The 17,929-nt window shown below is 35.1% G+C and overlaps 2 protein-coding genes across 6 annotated transcripts in view; both read left to right on the top strand.

Moving 5' to 3' along the window:
* The first annotated feature begins 3,784 nt into the window (after positions 1-3,784).
* LOC117106170 (origin recognition complex subunit 5-like) lies at positions 3,785-13,424 on the top strand. 5 transcript variants are annotated; one of them, XM_033247521.1, is made up of 10 exons: positions 3,785-3,825; positions 5,205-5,307; positions 5,809-6,105; positions 6,838-7,024; positions 8,331-8,461; positions 9,360-9,499; positions 10,244-10,460; positions 11,884-11,994; positions 12,512-12,624; positions 12,920-13,424. In XM_033247521.1, coding segments are annotated over exons 1-10 (1,350 nt in total). In that variant the 5' UTR covers positions 3,785-3,823; the 3' UTR covers positions 12,969-13,424. The 5 variants fall into 5 exon arrangements, with proteins under 5 accessions (XP_033103412.1, XP_033103411.1, XP_033103415.1 ...); XM_033247520.1 differs by having other exon boundaries at positions 3,785-3,835; XM_033247523.1 differs by having other exon boundaries at positions 3,795-3,829.
* Positions 13,425-17,769: 4,345 nt separating this feature from the next.
* Positions 17,770-17,929, top strand: part of LOC117106161 (reelin-like) — a 37,062-nt gene continuing 36,902 nt past the window's right edge. The window contains exon 1 of the mRNA XM_033247511.1: positions 17,770-17,900. The gene's annotated coding sequence lies outside the window, so the exon portion shown is untranslated. The remainder of the gene's footprint in view (positions 17,901-17,929) is intronic.

The raw sequence follows: 17,929 nt of genomic DNA, 5'->3' as shown, positions 1-17,929 counted from the left end.
ACACTACTTAGATAGGCTTTTCTTTTTCCATATTGATTTCAGAAGTCAAAAACATTTTTCAATTTTTTTCAATCCTAAAGTGGTGTAGACTAGTCTTTTAAGAACATTTTGCTGGAAAATGTTTTGGATACTACGCCCCGTTATGGAGTTATGATTTTTTAAATAACATGATGTCAGAAAATCAGCCCAAAAGCTTATCTTGTTTCTGTTGGTTTACGCATCTCTGATTCGCAATTGTCATTACTTCAAGATATCCACCGATTCGTGGAAAAGGCTTATTTGTGGAGGCCAATGCAGACAGCGAAGGCTTACATTACTTAATTGAAGCACAGACCCTATATACGTATATAGGGTATGTGGTTGAAGAGACCTATGTAAGCTGTGCTTGCTATTAGAAATGGACCAAGGTCGCAAGTGAATTAAGTGTTATGAACTTGTCCTTTAATTCCACCCTCTTGTCCAAATTCTCCAAGAAAAATGTTTTTTTTATTAAATGATAGGCCTATGCTGTTTCTTTTTAAATGTGTTAATTTTTCTTTTTGAGCTATGATGTTGTTTAACTAGTTCATGTTAATTCCCGTAATGTGTGTTCTTGTCCAGTTTCCATATTCCATTAGCGTAGTTTTATTAGGATTGTAATACAATTTATACCTAATTTCATTTCATCTACAATTTAAGAATAAAAAAAAAATGTTTTCTGAATGTTTATTATGATCTTTGTTTGTACTTTTAGTTAAGATTTTTATGCCAGTCTGTTAATGGCGATGATTCGCTTTTGAATTAGAAGAAATAAATATATAAAATATTATTGCTGTTGTTTTATTGAATTGTCTAGCGTCCGACTCGGCCCTTCACCAACTCGGCGCATGAACCAACTCGGCCCTTAACTCCAAGTCCCATAACCAACTCGGCCCATACACCAACTCGGCCCATGCTATCTCGGCCCTTAGCCAACTCGGCCATTCACCAACTCGGCCCTTGTCAACTCGGTCCTTAACCAACTCGGCCCATACACTAATGGCCCAACCGACTTTGTCCTTGAACCTAGGCCTATTTCTAGTTGCACAACTCTATAGAGTACTGTATATAATTTATGGAAAGAAACGTTACAAATAAATTCCCATGGTGGTACTATTGAAGTTTATTATTAAATATTAGAGTATCACTTTATGTTACTTATTTTTTTTTTACATAAGAAACAACGCAAATGTTACTGGTCGATTGTTTTGAGACACGCCCTTTTTATCGTTTGTTGCGTTACCATTTAATTACGATGTGTATTTTAATCATGTTTATAAATAAAATGGAGATTTATGTAATAAGTATCAATAGTTGTCATACGTTTTATTGTTTGTACGTTTCCAAAATTATGATCATGTTTCTAATTCTGTACAAGTAAATTCATACATGATATGATGAATGAAAAGGAAATATATAGTATTTTCATATTTTCCATATAAAATTATCAATATGTTTAATTATAACAGTACATTTTATCAGGCTTTTATATTCATAAGCCCGACAAAATCACTCACCGGGCTATTGCTATTTATTTATTTATTCCAAACCAACAGCGAATCATCGCTTGTACGGAATTCCTTTGTACGCCGCCTTCAGTAATGTGGGCGCACTCTGCTAAGACAGAAGTAGGCATGCTCAAATAGATGGCAGTGCACTTCATTAACTTCGAATCTTCTGCTGTCTGCGGATTTAGAAAGAAAAAGAAAAAAAATGATAGCCCACAACGCCTCAAATGTTATTTTCCAGCGTCTAGAACTCAAACATTTCGCGGGGGCATGCCCCCAGACCCCTAGGACATTGTTGTCTCGATCGGCCCAAATTTCGGCCCCCCTTTCGGCCCCCCTTTTTGGACATCTCTGGATCCGCCCCTGGATCATGTTTATGAAATACACAAATAAATGGAAACATAGTAAAATATAGGTTTTATATGGTTTTGGGGGGTTTTATTTGGTTTTGAACAACCAGATGAATCTGTTTCAACATAATAATTAAGTTTTAATATTATATACATAGAAACTAGCTTTCTGATTGAACGGGGAAACCGAAATTAGATGGTCAGAATTCTAAAACCAAAGCCTTCGAAAGGTCCAAAAATCAATAACAGGAATGTATTTGTGATTCGAAAGATGATAGGATCATCTTTGAGGATCTCAAAGACGGCATGCAAGTTTAATATTTTATTTTATATATTTAATTCTTGCGTTTCCATCCAGCGTTGGCCCACGATTGTATAAATACGTAAAACATTGAAAACATTAGGCCTACTACGTGGATATATAATACCATAAAATTTACAATAACAATGCCAATAGTTTAAACATGGTAGAAGCGTCCACGTCGCTGCCCTAGTTAACGCTAATTCTACCACCAACACACCTGTGGACAAATGACAAGATTAACAAATAACATTAAAATACGTCAAAAGGTTGCAATAATTACATTAAAATTAAAACATATTCTACATTATGTTCGTGTACCATATGCCCTTTATTTCTTTGTGGGTAATAACATAAAACATTAATACATTCAAATTAATGTAATATAATTACGGTATTTAGATTTAATACATCATTAAAAGGGTTTCCCATTAAAATATTCCAAAAGCGACTCGGTTCTTGGGCCAAGTTGGTTAAGGGCCGAGTTGGATAAGGGCCGAGTCGGTTAAGGGCCGAGTTGACAAGGGCCGAGTTGGTTGAGGGCCGAGTCAGTTAAGGGCCGAGTTGACAAGGGCCGAGTTGGCGTATGGCCGAGTCGGTTATGTGCCGAGTAGGCAGTGCGGTGGGCGGCCGAGTCGGTGGTCCGAGTTGGCGAAGGGCCGAGTTGACCTGCACCCCCATCGCCTCTTATTTGTATAATCGTTTTCGCCCCCGAATAAATAGTTTTTTTTGTTTTTTTTTAATGTTTTAATTTTTTTTTTTTTACTTTAAGGTGGTTCAGGAGCTTTATTTCATCACGTTGATTTCACTATCTTCATCAAATCATAATACTGTAAACTCAATAATTCTTTTGAATACAGCACCAACCATGCATTTCATGACTAATAATAAATCAATTAGACCTACATACGTATTTTACTATTAACTGAAGAATAAAAATGAAGAGAAAAGTATAATTAACCTTATAAATTGACTGATTGATGCCTAGACCTATATGACAACTTTTCAAGGGTTTCTTTTAAATGTTTTTCAAAGCTATTTAGTGGTCGTAGGTTTTTGATTTGTTGTTCCATTGTTCATATTAACGATATCAAAATTATGGATAAATGTCTACAGGGGTCTGCCCCATTATTAACTAATTAATTTAATTCATGGACACTCTCCACCCAAAAAATACTAGAAGCCAATCCACAAATAAATTGATAATTCCAGCATCAGCATGGGAAAATACTCATGGGAAAAGAACCTCCCGATACCGAGCATCTCTGAAATGACCTTCCACTTCCAGATGTTCGTAAATATTTCGAAATTATTAGGTTGATTTTTAAACCTTTTAATTTCATTGGTGCATTGTTTTTGGGGTTTTTTTTAATTATTATTGTTTTTACCTCTTTTTTCTTTCATCTGTTACTTTGTTAAATTATTTTTACTTAATCTGGACCTCTTGGGAGACCAGTACATCAATTGTATTGAAATGAGCTTTCCAGAAAGAAGACTTTTTATTGTATTGTATCCTTCATTATTGTTTATTTCTTGAGTAGGTCTCTAGAGGGCGCAAATTACTTTGATACTGCCCTCAACGGCCTTACAATTAGAGAGCGCCGCCATGGGAGAGCGGTAGTTTAGAAATATACACGGAGGATTTGATGTTTGTAAATGTTGGTATTTATTTAATTTTTTTAGCACAATGTGAAAATTAATGACGTCTTAAATGCCCATGCCTGGGCCTATCTAACCTACCTAGGCTAGGCCTATACATAGCTTCAACTGTAGGGCCTCTATACTATAGACTATAGCCTAGTAGGGCCCCCTTCCTACTAGCCTAGCTAGGCCTGTGGAGTGCTAGGTAGTAGTAGTTAGGCAGGCTAGCGTACTACTAGGCCTTGGTACTATAGGCCCTCTAGCTAGGCCTAGCTAGTGCAGTAGTAGGCGCTAGCGTAGCTCTAGTTAGTGCAGTGGTTAGGGTTTTTTTTTATAGTTCAGTAGGTCTGGGCCTAGGACCAGCCAGGCTAGGCCTTGGCTGGTAAAGGCCACGAGAATGAAAGTTGTAGGTTTGCGTCCGAAAAATTTTGAAAACACATGAGGCATTTTTTCATTTTTCATTATTTTTTTTTATAAATGCTGTCCACAGCCGCGGCATTGGTAATTTTACATTTATTCCCAAGAAACAATGATTACCATAAATGTACACTAGGCCCCTAGCCTATAAAACAGATCCTTTTCTACATTTAAGACCTCTTTAAACATACGAGATTTCCTATTGGTCAGAAAGATCGATTTGACCCGTAAATGACCTCAGCAGTGATTGGTGATCATGGTGCGATGTGACCAGGCCTGCCTTAGCTCGGTGTTCGCGACGAGTGATCAGTGATGAATAGATCGTTTTTCTGTCTGTTTACGGCTTAGAAAGTCTGTTTTTTAAAACGAAGTATATATTTTTTTTCAAAATAATGAACTTTTCAAAATAATGAAAATTTTCGTGTGGTAGCTTTTTAGGCAGGTGGCCGGTGGACGCAAACCTACAATTTTCATTCCCGTGGCCTAACTAGCCAGAGGGCCTGCTGGTAGTAGTAGCAGTACGGTAGTAATAGCCTGTAGGTTGAACTGAAAGTATGTAGTAGGCCTAGTCTAGGTAGTACCTATTTAATAAAATACAATGGTAAATGTAATATAAATGTGTTGTTTTTCTTAATGCTAATTAGAAGAGCAGATATTTTTTAATATTTTTATTTAATTTTGTTTATTTGTCTCAAAAACACTGAAAATCCATCCCTGGGCCACCTCTATTTCAGTTTCCTTGATCTATTATTTATTACATTGTTAAAACATGTAGAATACAATTGACAAACATGATATTAAAAAGAAGCAAATCTAAAATCTCACTATATAATTGGCGACTGCGACCCAAAAAGGGAACTTAGTCTCAGAAAACCATGGTCCCCTTTCCCGAGCGTTACGGTTGCGCAACTACAACATCTTGTGAATTTTCGAGAATTGTTACATTACTATAAATTCGTCTTTTTTCAGGTCAGTCATGGACAGAACTGAAGAAAGTGTAATTAGAGGAATACTAGAGGAAATTCCATGCAGAGAAAACCAAATAAATTTACTTTGCGACCTTTTTGGAAAGGTACAGTATACTTAAAGTCTAACAAATTGATTTTGCATAATTTTAAAAAGTTAGGAATACATTTGTATCTCAAGATCATCAAGTTAATTGATTTCTACCCTGAAAATAAATAGTAGTGCACTAGGTCTGCACTGGGAATACTAATATATCGATTTGTATTTAAAAATTTAGGGCTAGAAATCTGTCGCTCCTTTTGAAATTGATAATTTTGAGTACAGATAAGTCAAATTATAAAGTCTAAGTTTGGACAGGATGTCTTTACTTGGCCTAATTATTTTTTGTGTATGTCACCATAAATTAATAGTAAAATCAATACTAAATTCAAAGAATTAATCATTGTTAAGATTTACCAAATTTCCTTTGATAACAAAACTGCTGTATGCCCATATATAGTCATCATGTACCTATTACCATATTTAAACTTGTCAGATGTTTTTGTTAAATACAATTTGATAGTCTAGACATGGCTTCATATTTTTGACTTGCTCCTTCTGTATTTAGAGAAACCAATATACCTGTCCAGCACTGTTTATATTCGGCCATTCAGCAACTGGAAAATCACTGGTTGTCTCAACACTTCTGAAAAGATTAGAGCTCCCTCATGCTGTTGTAAATTGTGTTGAGTGTTACACGCAGAGATTGATGTACGAACAGCTCTTGAATAAGGTTGCAGGGTATCAGTCAGGTCCCAGTAATAACTATGGAAGCTTTGCCCGTTGTGACAATACAAATGATTTTGTACGGTTACTGAGGTCAGCGATTGCTGAACAGTGTACACAAGAGGAAACTGTTTACTTAGTAAGTTTCCTAGATTAATATCGTTTGTTGATCTTAAGCAGTATTTTTGTAGGCCTTTGTAATTTTGTTAAAAGGAATTTAATTTATTTCCTTTAATAAGTTAACCTACTCATTGCTTTACTTGAATTTATGTTACACTGTACTATTTGCTTCTTATTCTTATCTTATTCATTTTTGGTTAATTGCGTAATATCTTGTATTGATTTAATTGTATTGTCTTGTTAATTTGAATGTTTTTTTTTTCAACGTACCGTCAAATCAATTATTATATACAAATTGTTTTCACCATTTTTAATTAGAGTTGATTAGTTTTTGAAAACATTTTATTAGTAGTAACTAGTGTTTCATTAAGCCGGGCACACACTTAATATTTTGTTAAATGGGAGAATGCAAGCGATTACAGTGTTCCACACTGCTGCTGTACTGTTGGTTCGTGCTAGGCCTGGCTGCCATCAGCTTTATCGGTGCTCAATGACAGTATAGCTAGGCCAAGGTAGTGGAAAGAAACTGACACCTGATCTACTTTACAAATAATTTTTCAATTTACAAATACCCTTTGGTACCAAGGGTTACGTAAAATGGATGTCTGACTGTGCATCTTTCTAGATACCTGTGTATATTTTTTTGGTGGGATTGTTAGATGAAGTGTCTTGCCCACCAACACAATCATTGTGACAAATATTGGTGTTGTTTCCTTAATTTGATATGGTTTGATTACATTCCCTTTCAAAGGTGTTTGACAAAGCAGAGCGCCTGCGAGAAATGGAAAGTAACTTGTTGCCAGCAATACTGCGTTTGTCTGAGCTCTCAAACTGTAATGTTTGTGTCATCCTCATAAGCCAACTGGTCTGGGGAAAGTTTCGAACAGGAACTGGTTTTGCAGAACCCCTTATTCTTCATTTTCCTGACTACTCAAAAGGTATTATTATTAAATTTGCTTTGGTTTTCATTAAATTATTTTATTGTCAATTAATTATATTTTATTTCTCACACATGTTGCCGAATTTTTTTGTAGCAATTGTGGTTGTGGGGGCGGGAGAGAAACAGCCGAGGAGCTTTGGGTAAGAGGAAGATATGTTTCATTATGGAAGTGCAGAATCTATGCTCCCTGGAAGTTTGATTCATTTTAATCAAAATTTGTTAGGTATTTCTTGGCTGCTACCAGATTCAAGAGCCACTTTCACCACCTGATCTGCCACTGACATACTGGTTACAGGATGAAACTAAATTAAAATGTTGAAGAAAGTAGTTCATACAACTCACAAATGTTTATTTATCTGAATACATTAAAAATTTGTTTAATAATAATAATAATAATAATAATAATAATAATAATAATAGAGTAATAATAATAATAATAACAACAATAATAATAAAAATAATAATATATTCCATTTTTTTATGTATCTCTTCACGCTGCACATTATTACTGTACCTCAGTTTGTTCTCTCTCGGTTTTCTTAAGGCAAGTTAAACAATTTTTTCTCGACGCTTAAATTTTTTATCATTCTTTTATGAAATTTTATCTATTATTCAATTGTGTGCAAAATCTGTGTTTTTTTATTATTATTTTAATTGTCTTGGCCTTTCACTTTCACCTTTATTTTTTATATACTCGCTAATAATGTAGTTAAGTTTAGTTTTCTGGGGCTCCAGACTTGTCATGGTGATTTTGTTGCTTTTGGGGCCCCAAGACACTTGTCTGAATAAATAAATAACATGAAATGAAATTAAACAGCTATGGAGAATTCCATAATATCGCTGCTAGTAATCAGCATTCTAGCCTACTAGGTGCCCACATATTCCTTGGTATAAAGGTGCAATGGACCTTTCCTTAAGCTCCGCCCCTTGGATATTGTTGCTAAGGTCCAACAAGACGGCAGTGTTAAAACATACGCGGACACGTGCGTTTGTGGGACAACATGTGTGTTTGTAAGACGCGCGCGAATTCCTAGCGCTGTTCTGATTAGTCAGTTGTTAAGTTTGATTGACACTCCGGAAAGGTCTATTGAGGTAAACTGCTCTGCCCGACCTTTTGTAATTACACACTGATTGTTCAAACCTATGGCTTCAAGTACAAGAGTTTCAAATACTGCACCAGCAGGAATTTTTGAGCAATTTTCAATAAACCATCTACAAAACTTTGTTATAGTTAGTATAAAGGTAGCCCATACAGTTTGTTTACATGCATAATCAAAGTATGTTTACTTTATGTTTTTTTTCAGCTGAGCTTCTTGATATCGTTTCTCGTGACTGTCCCCCGGGTTATACTTGCGAATTCTACTCTTCCTATGCCAATCTTTTAATGAGCGTGTTTTACATTGCTTGCAGAGACCTCAATGAAATTAGACACTTGGTATGTTTCTTATTATTTGGGATGCATTCGCTTTGAGTGTGGCACATAGAACTGTTACTAAATTATGTAACTTGGAAATAACTGTCGTTTACCATATAATCAGACATAATTTTGCCAATTCAAATTTTATTACTATAAATATTTTTCATAAGATTTTTATCGTGTGGTTTTTATATCTACAGGTTGAATGAAGTCATTTTCAATTAATATGGCTATAACAGTTAAACCCTCAGCAGATGCTGTGGGTATAAATAATGCTTCTTCAGTGTTTATACAGTACTTATGCACGAGTGGCATATCTAAGAGTGCCTGTGGTTAAATATCACCTCAGTCACCTTATTTTCCTTAGCTAGATCCTCCCCACCATATACTTTTTCACCCCAGCATCAACCCCTCCCCCCCCCCATTTCAAGATTCCGGGATACACAAGGTGTAGGAAATAATGTCGGTACGGACAAATATCAGTAGAAAGAAATACCATTATTAAAGGAATTATCCATTTGAGAATAGGAGTGTTGGTTAAGACATAGACAAGAGATATTACATACCCAGTTAATCCTACTTGTATGGTAATTACTGGTAATTAGCAGAGTATTGGTTATTTCTTCATTGTATTAACTAGGCTAATTATTTATTAGGTTGTATTTTTTTTTTTACTAAATTTACCATTGAGCATCATCATTTTTGTTTGTTGTATTTCTTTAAGTATCATAGTACATTTACTTAAATATATATGCAATCTGGTTAGGTTGTATTTATTTAAGTAAATACAATCTAATATTAACACCTGTATTTATTTAAGTAAATGTAAGAAACTTGAATAAATGCAACCCAACTGCTTTACACTTGTTGATTATGATCAACTCAATAAACAAGCTCATTTTTTATTTATGTTCAGGCATTGTTGAATTTTCCAAAGTATATTGAGCCAGTAATTAAAGGTGAAGTTACAACAGATAATGCTCACAAGCTGTGGAGAAACATTGAACCTCACCTTAAGAAAGCTATGCACACTGTGTACCTCAGAGAGGTATCCAGGTAAACACAATTCAGAATTATAAACTTGATACAAATCTAAACTTGATAAAAGAAATATAAATATCATATATATTACAAGTTGACATTTGCCAGACAAACATTGACCCAGTTCAAGGAATCTCTTAATTTAAGTCTTCATAAATAATAATTGTATAGTTGCTGCTGATGGAGGAACAAAATATGAAGGATTTGCTCCTTCTGCCCAACCCTTACCCTTACCTTTTGGTGCCATCTTGTTGCATCTCTAGATTTTTCTTCATGGTCCATGTCTGGGACATGTATAGAAGAATACTTTCCACACAGGCACGGAAGAAGACAAAACTTTGTGCTGACTGGGATGGTAGATAGAAGTTTGTTTCATGCGTTCTCGTTCTTCCCCCATAGAAATTTTTGAAAGAAACAAATTATGCTGAAGTACATACAATTCACCTCCTACCACCTTACTTTGCTAGTTACCACCCCACACTTCATCTATTAAGTTGTCCCACTTCACCACCTTCTCACACCTACACATCAGGCCACCCATTTCAATACCTGTAGATAATAATTAGCTGATGGCACAGAATAATGACTCAATGCCGACATGTCAAAAGACATGATGTTATTCATACAGTGTATGAAAGATACAGATTTAATTTAGACTTGATTGAACATCAGTGTCTGAGAAGGTACTTTAATAAGAAGGAAGGGCAACATTTAAATTCACAAAATATTTATTGCTCATTTGTATATTTTTTAATATAGTTCACAGTGGGAAAAATATCAGCAGGAGGATAGTGAGCAGTTTGGTGCCCTCACATGTTTATCAACCAGATCAAAAGTTGAGCTACCATTCTATTCCAAGTACCTCTTGATAGCTGCTTATCTAGCCTCTTACAACCCAGCTAAAACAGATAGACGCTTCTTTTCCAAGAACCACGGCAAGATAAAGAAGTCTGCATGTCCTAATCCAAAGAAAGATGTGAGTCACACTCAGATTCATTAGAACTTTTTGATACTTTAACTCAAGTTTAATACCAAGTGGATAAATTCTTGTAATTGGAAATATTTGAAATATAATATAAATCTTACTTCCAAGCTTTCGTTGCTATCTCAGCAATTTCTTCAGGGAAACTGATGTATTTATGTAGATACAAGCTACCGGCAACACTGGAGGAGAACACATGATTATTAAAATTCTATTTCATGCTTGAATGATCACGTGACAAGTAGATCTGTGTAAATACGTCAGTTACCCTGAAGAAATTGCCGAGATAGTAACAAAAGCTTGGAAGTAAGAATTATATTTTATTTCAAATATTTCTAATTACAAGAATTTATATACTTGATATGAGCATTGGAATAGTACCAAATATTTTTGACAACTCCAGTTTGTTGTTTGACAGGCATTCAACTACTTGGTGCAAATATTATCCTTCTTCTGTTTTGCTTTTTACTTGTCAACATTCTCCATTATGCTTTTTTAGTTTTGATAAAGCCCTGTCCAGACCATCAAATTTTATTTGACAATAAAACGTGACATGCCTAAATAAGGTCATGATGACATCACATCATGACCATATATAGACACGTCATGACTATATATGGTCATGATGACATCACATCAGACCATATATGACATCACATCTTGACCATATATAGGCACATCATGTCCATATATAGGCACATCATGACTATATATAGGCATCCAACAGTTTTTTTGTCAAAGAAAATTTGATAGTATGGACAGAGCTTTAGAATAGATGTTTTTCCAGAAGAGCAATCTACTAAAACCGAGATTGACTGTTCTTTTACTTCTCTCTGATATTATTTTCCATGTTGTCTCTAGTCATATTTAGAAATAAACTTTATATATTTAGCAAATAGATGCAAATACAGTTTTTACACTTATTTCTATAATATTCCATGATAGTCCATCTATATCGTGATGTATTGAAACATTGCCTGCTATGCAAAATACTGTAAATATTACAAATATAAGCAAGACAAGTTAAAACATGAAATATTTCAAAATTTTGTGGAAGTGGTTTGGCGCAGCGGGAATGGTTTGGTTCTTAACCACGAGCTTGGGGTTTCAATCCCTCGCTGTGCATTTCGCTTGTGTCCTTGTGCAAGGCACTTTACAATTTGAATTGCTTCTCTCCACCCAAGAGTATAAGTGGGTACCTAAGGAGGTTGAATTCAAAATGCTCTGATATATTTCATGCAGCAAACTATGGAATTTCCCCCCCATAGGCATCAAACCAATGGCTGGGGTAACAATGTGGAAAAGTGCTCCGAGACTTACTTGTATAGAGCGCTACATAAAAACCTGCATATTATTGTTATTATTATTAAAGTATTGCAAAAAATAAATCCAGGTCAGTACACTTTATTTCTTTCAGATGAGTAGTCAGCTGCTAGGGCCTAAAGCCTTTCCATTAGATCGGTTGATGGCAATATTCTACAGTATTGTGGATGCTAAAGTTTCAACCACTGCTAATATATTTTCTCAAGTAAGACTCTTAATTTTTCGTAAAATTTATATGTAATTTTTCTTTCAATTTATTTAAAAAGCTCTTAACATTTAGATGTTTCCAATACGCTAGTAGAAAAAATATTGCATGAAGAAACATATTTGTGCAAGTAAACCTACAAAGTGTATTTTTTTTTTGGAATTGTTTTAAAAACTTTTCTAATTGCTTTATAATTTAATCACCTTCTCTTAAGCTGCAGATGGTCAGTATGACCTATGACCTCCATGTTACCCAGGCTTATTTTATACACATAACCTAAACCTAAACGGAGGAAGTTTAAGTGTGCTTACTATTTATGATAATCAAATGTTTGACTAGTGTAGACATGTAAACAGCTTAATGATCTCTTTTGGACACCTAGGCCTAGAATGTTAATGTCTGTTAAAGCTATATGAGGTTCATTACTTGAGTTTCTAAGTAGGCCTCAAATACTCAATTTCTGACTCGTTAGTTTCTATTCTGTATAAAATCTAATTTTATTTTATTCCACACTTAGATTTCGTCACTTGTAACATTAAGTCTATTATGTCACGTTGGACATGATGACCAGCTGGATTCACCTCGTTATAAATGCACCGTATCTCTGGACTTCATCCAATCAGTTGCAAGGTAGGTACACACATGATCTTTACTATTAACTGCCCCCTCTACAGTTCATTTTCATAGGCATAACCTTCAAGTATTATTTATCTGGAATTAAGATCTTAACATGCATCTTTGTTTTGCATTCATCACTTTGTAATTATATTTTATACCCCTCTGAAGGACCCTCTGAATAGAATTTTTTAGAGGGACTTGGTCATTCCCAATATCTTCCTTTATTTTAATTCAATGTTTGTCATTTAATCTTTTATTATATAGTTATTGTAATAAATCTAATAAAAAATAAATATTTTCTTTGCAGGACTGTTAGTTTTGATATCATTCGCTACCTGTTTGACTTTGTGCAGTGAGTATTATACTTATAACCTATAGAGGGCAGGATAACAAGAGTCTCAAATATTGTACATGTCGGAAGAGACAAGAATCGGCTGGTAGGACTTATGATGGAAATAGTAATTAATATTAGCAATATCTGTTGAATTCTGAACTGTGACCACAATGTTCCCATTGGTGCGATAAGTAATACTAATATTTAATGTTACATGACCCAAGTGTCATCAGACTCAAGAGTAACTCGAGTGAATGCCACCTACAATGTTTTGGCAGAGTTCTTGAATTGAATATTTTATTGTGCATCTATTGGAGGGTGTACTAAAGCAGATTACCATGTATTGGTGTTCATAAACCCTGAAGCCGGTTGTCTAACAGTGGCAACCCTAGAGGGAGATATGTGGGATTGTGGCAGTGCTGTGTTTAGACATGGGCTGATTCTTAATACGATGGATAAATAAACTTGCCCATTCCAATCTGTAAGTGTAAATTGAAACTTACTGTATAATAATAATATGTTACACTTATGTAGCATTTATTGACAACAAGTGCTTCACATTATAGTGTATACAATGGCTCGTGTGCACTATAAAGAACCCAGTACATCCTTCGAGACGAGTAGGGGGATACCCCGGTGTACTGAAACAGACAGCCCCTGTGGTGGACGACGAGAGTTGCTGGTACTGGGTTACCGGGTAGCACAGACACGAAGGGACCCTTAGGGGTGAAGAAAGTCATTGATCGAGTTCCTAGTCCACACATCAAGCGCCCTGAGCATCTTACATTAGATGGATATGTGCGCTATATAAAACTACACTATTATTATTATTATTATTATTTTTATTACCTCCATTCATTGGATCAAACACACATGGAGCACATACTCGGCTCCCTGGGAGAATTCCATAATGTTGCAGCTGTAATCAGCACATTTTGTGTTTGATCCTACCAGGTACCCACTTGTACTCCTGGGTGGAGAGAGGCAGCTGTAGTTAATGTGCCTTGCCTAAGGGCACAAGCGAATGCACAGCGAGAGATTGAACATCCGACCTCAAGGTTGAGATGCAGAACCGCAACAGCTGTGCCAAAATTCATCGCTATCTTTGTAGGTTGAATTCTTGGATGCCACATTAAAAAAGACTAATATGTGACCCAAGCTCACAAACGGGCTGTAAACTCGCACTGCCTCAATACCCAGAATAGGGCGTAGAAGGGTTTTTGTGTAATAAATAAAGTATAACTATTAATCTTACTATTCCTGAGGTTTGAGTTTAAAATTCCAACTGTAAGAGGTAAAATTTAGCCATTTTCGGATGGGAGCTAATGAAAAATGAATAGAAACCTGCCGAAAATAAAAACATTTTTTCAAAACTTGATTTAAGAAAGTTGATAAGATGACAATTATTCACACGGTCATAACTTTGCTTCCAGACATCCAATTGAGTTCATTTAACTGTCATTTTAAAGTAAATGATATGTTCTATGCCATTATAACAAAAACTCATTTTGGCCTGAGGACGAGTTTACAGCCCGTTTGTGAGCTTGGGTCACATATTTATACCTCTGTACTATTATTGAGTAAATAAATTATTATAATATTATTATTATTGTCAATTGTTTCTTTTGTAGTGACAATTTTTTTTTTGTTAGACATTTTGTTGTGAGTGCAAGAACATTCTGAATGATTTCTAACTCAATTCTTTCCCCAGAATTGTACAGATATTATATTAATACATTTTTCAAGACCCATGACTGGAATTACTTGCGCTTATTATTTGAAAAAGACATGACTTAGTCAATTGACCTTTCCGCAATGTCAATCAAACTTAACAACTACCATTCAGAACGTGGGGCCAGAAAGATGCGCGCATCTCACAAGCGCACATGTTCCGGCAACTCATGTGTTGCATAAGTTTCTACTTTGTCATTTTGTGGGTCCTTAGCAACAATATCCAAGGAGCTTAGCATAAAGGTCCATGGATTAATGTCTCTGGATCTGAAATGTTGTGCTGACAGACTCAGGTAGTAGGTACTATCCTGAAACAGTGGCTTGAATGACAATAAGAAACAACATACAGTTCACCATCCTAAAATTTGGGGTTGTCAGGGGGTTCGATCTCTGCATAGAGGGTTAGGTTAGTATTAATAGATTGAAGATTCTTATTTGGTTCTTTCATTCATTCATTCATTCATTCATTCATCAATATTCAACTGTACATGCAGAAAATTCAAGAAGGAACAAGGACAAAAATCGATTAGAAAGACGTTCAAAACTAGAAAAAGTTCATAGGGAAAAGGTTAAAAAGGATTAAGAGAAAAAAAAAGTGGTCTTTATCAACTGGGTACGTTGTAGTTGACAGTAGCCTCATGGATAACCACCAAGGGCTGTGCACGTCCTCGGTCCTCAAAATAAGCATTCATACTTCCCACTTCTATTCTTCCAACTGCAGGTTCACTGCCTACTGTACAATAGATATACAGGCAAATCCCCAATTGATCTTTTGGACATCTGTTCTGCAGTGACCCTCAATAAGGTTTTGCTTCTGTACCCATAAATGCATGAAATTTTTCTAGACCAAATCGATAATATAAATAGCTATGAAGCATATTTTTACAGTACGAATGCTATTTTAGGAAATATCAATAGAGTACAGTACATAAAAATCTTTAAAATCACCAAATATAGTATTCAGATTTTGGGCTTGGGCTCATCTCTACATCTTGACAGGGTCTTATGCCAAAAGCAGAACACGGGGCCTTAGCAGGCCGAAAGCAGAACACAGGGCCTAAGGCAGGCAGAAAGCAGAACACATGGCCTTAGGCAGATCCTGTTATTTTATATAGAAGTGTGCACCGGCTCCCACATTTCAGTACCAATTGATGCCCATTGAAAGGTGACTGTTTTAATTTAATAGCCAAAGCAATATTAGTGGTTTTGTGCTACCTAGTTCAAAATGTGTTTATATAATGGGGCATTTGGACAACTTTTGTTTTTCTTCAAAATGTGGTTTGTTGATATAAAGTGGTGAGTGTTTGTTTAGCTTAGCAGGCCAATTGATTGGCACTTGGCTGCTAAGGACCAGTGCTTATATCCCTAGAATACTTTGTAGTAGTTAAGTAAACTTTGGCTGTTTTATTTTAATGTTTTAAATGTACATTGAACTCTGGGATTTACCCATTAGCATAGTTGCTGAGATACTATTTTAATTAAAATATAAATATTGATAATCCAATAAATTTTAATGAATAATAAGACAGTTCACCCTCTAATTCGAGACTAATTTTGAGACCTGAAAATGGTGGTCTCGGGATTCAGTCTCCAATTAGAGGGTTAGCTAAAAGATTAATAATTGTTATTTGGTTCTTTAAAAACAATGGTCTTGAATTTAGAGGGATTGCAGAATTAGAGGGGGTCTCAAATTAGAGGGTGTACTGTAATAATAATGGAAAAAAACATGAAACTTGCTATTTGACAATAAAGTGCATCTTGTATCTTGTATCATCTTGTATCTTGCAATGTATATCCATATTTAAATTTGTGTACAGCGCATTGACAGCTTGCTGCTATGCACTATATACGAATGAACTATTATTATTATTGTTGTTGTTATACAACTAAAACCTACCTTAAGGGGAACAATGGAGAAATTAGAGAACAATTAAAAAAAGAACGATGTTAAAGGGAAAATAACACAAAAGTCCTATTTATTGCTATTATTATTATTATTTTTATTATTATTCTATTATCATTACTGTACTGAAAAATAACAAAGCTGTCGGAAAATATGATTGGATCTCTGTAGGTACACAATTTTATAAGCAAAAGCTAAAATGTACATTTAAGTTAACTAAAAAAAGAATGAGAGCTTTTTTCAATACTAGTCCCTCCTCAGTAGTACAGAATGAAGGGATATATTTCACGAAGTGTAAACTAGCTTTATCACTCTATTACTGCCAGTTTTATTTCAGTTTATGAGGTGGACTTATTTACAGATTAAGAACTTTATTCACAGTGAACTTTAGTTCACACAATGAACGTCTTTCTGTAATTTCCAAAAAGATTGATAACAATTAAGGCAATTTACAACCTTACTATGCAGTAGTAAAAAAGACCATGTGCTAAAAATTTGAGCATAGTGGAGATACAAGTTTGATGCATTAGAACTCCTTTGGGACACCATTATTTAGGGGAAACTTTTTATGCCACAAAAAGAGGGAAAGTACGCTATTTCTTTCAACACTACGACCAACCCCTATTCAGGGGACATTCTATTAAGCGGACACTTTTTTTGGTCCCGAATGTGTCGCCTTAATAGGGGTCTCCCCTGAATAGGGGTGATTCCTGAATAGAGGTGTCCCGAAGGAGGGGTTTGACTGTATTTAGTAAGTCAAAGCTGCGTTATCATTCAGATCTAGATTATCTCAAATTTCAATTATTCTAAAAATAATTTTATATTAAATATGTTTACTATACTGTATTGCTGTTATGGGCCAGGTATTTGTTACCGGAAGAGTAATAGACGAAAAACTCAGAAGTGGTAATGAGACACAGGTTTTTGAATCAGTTGTACAGAACATATCAATTTTTTGCCCTCTGAAGATTGGTTTTAAAGGCTTGATGACATTGAAAACTGAAATAAAATCCATACTATAGTTCTAAACTAGAAATCCATCAAATTTAATATGTTATGATTGTTATTTGATCTTGGTGAGTTAACTAAGCAAACACCAATTCCGCAGACTTGTCTTCCTGCCGCGAGTGTGTGTATTGTGCAAAGCATGATTGTACATCCTGTGCTGATATTCAGGTGAAGTTGTAGGTCATATGGGTTGCCTCCCTCAGGGACCACCCTCCAAGTTGATTCTTGATATTTGCACCTAATTAGTCAAGGGTGCCTAACATGCCTCTCTTAAACCAGGTGCTTAGGATAACCTACTTTGGAAATAAACAGGTAAGACATTTTTTCTCTCTGGTAAGATC

The sequence above is a fragment of the Anneissia japonica genome, unplaced genomic scaffold (assembly GCF_011630105.1).
Source record: "Anneissia japonica isolate Jap-2015-1 unplaced genomic scaffold, ASM1163010v1 scaffold288076_len169038_cov169, whole genome shotgun sequence".
Taxonomy (NCBI): domain Eukaryota; kingdom Metazoa; phylum Echinodermata; class Crinoidea; order Comatulida; family Comatulidae; genus Anneissia; species Anneissia japonica.
Note: the sequence above shows the minus strand (reverse complement) of the source record. Positions and strands in the feature narration are given on the sequence as shown.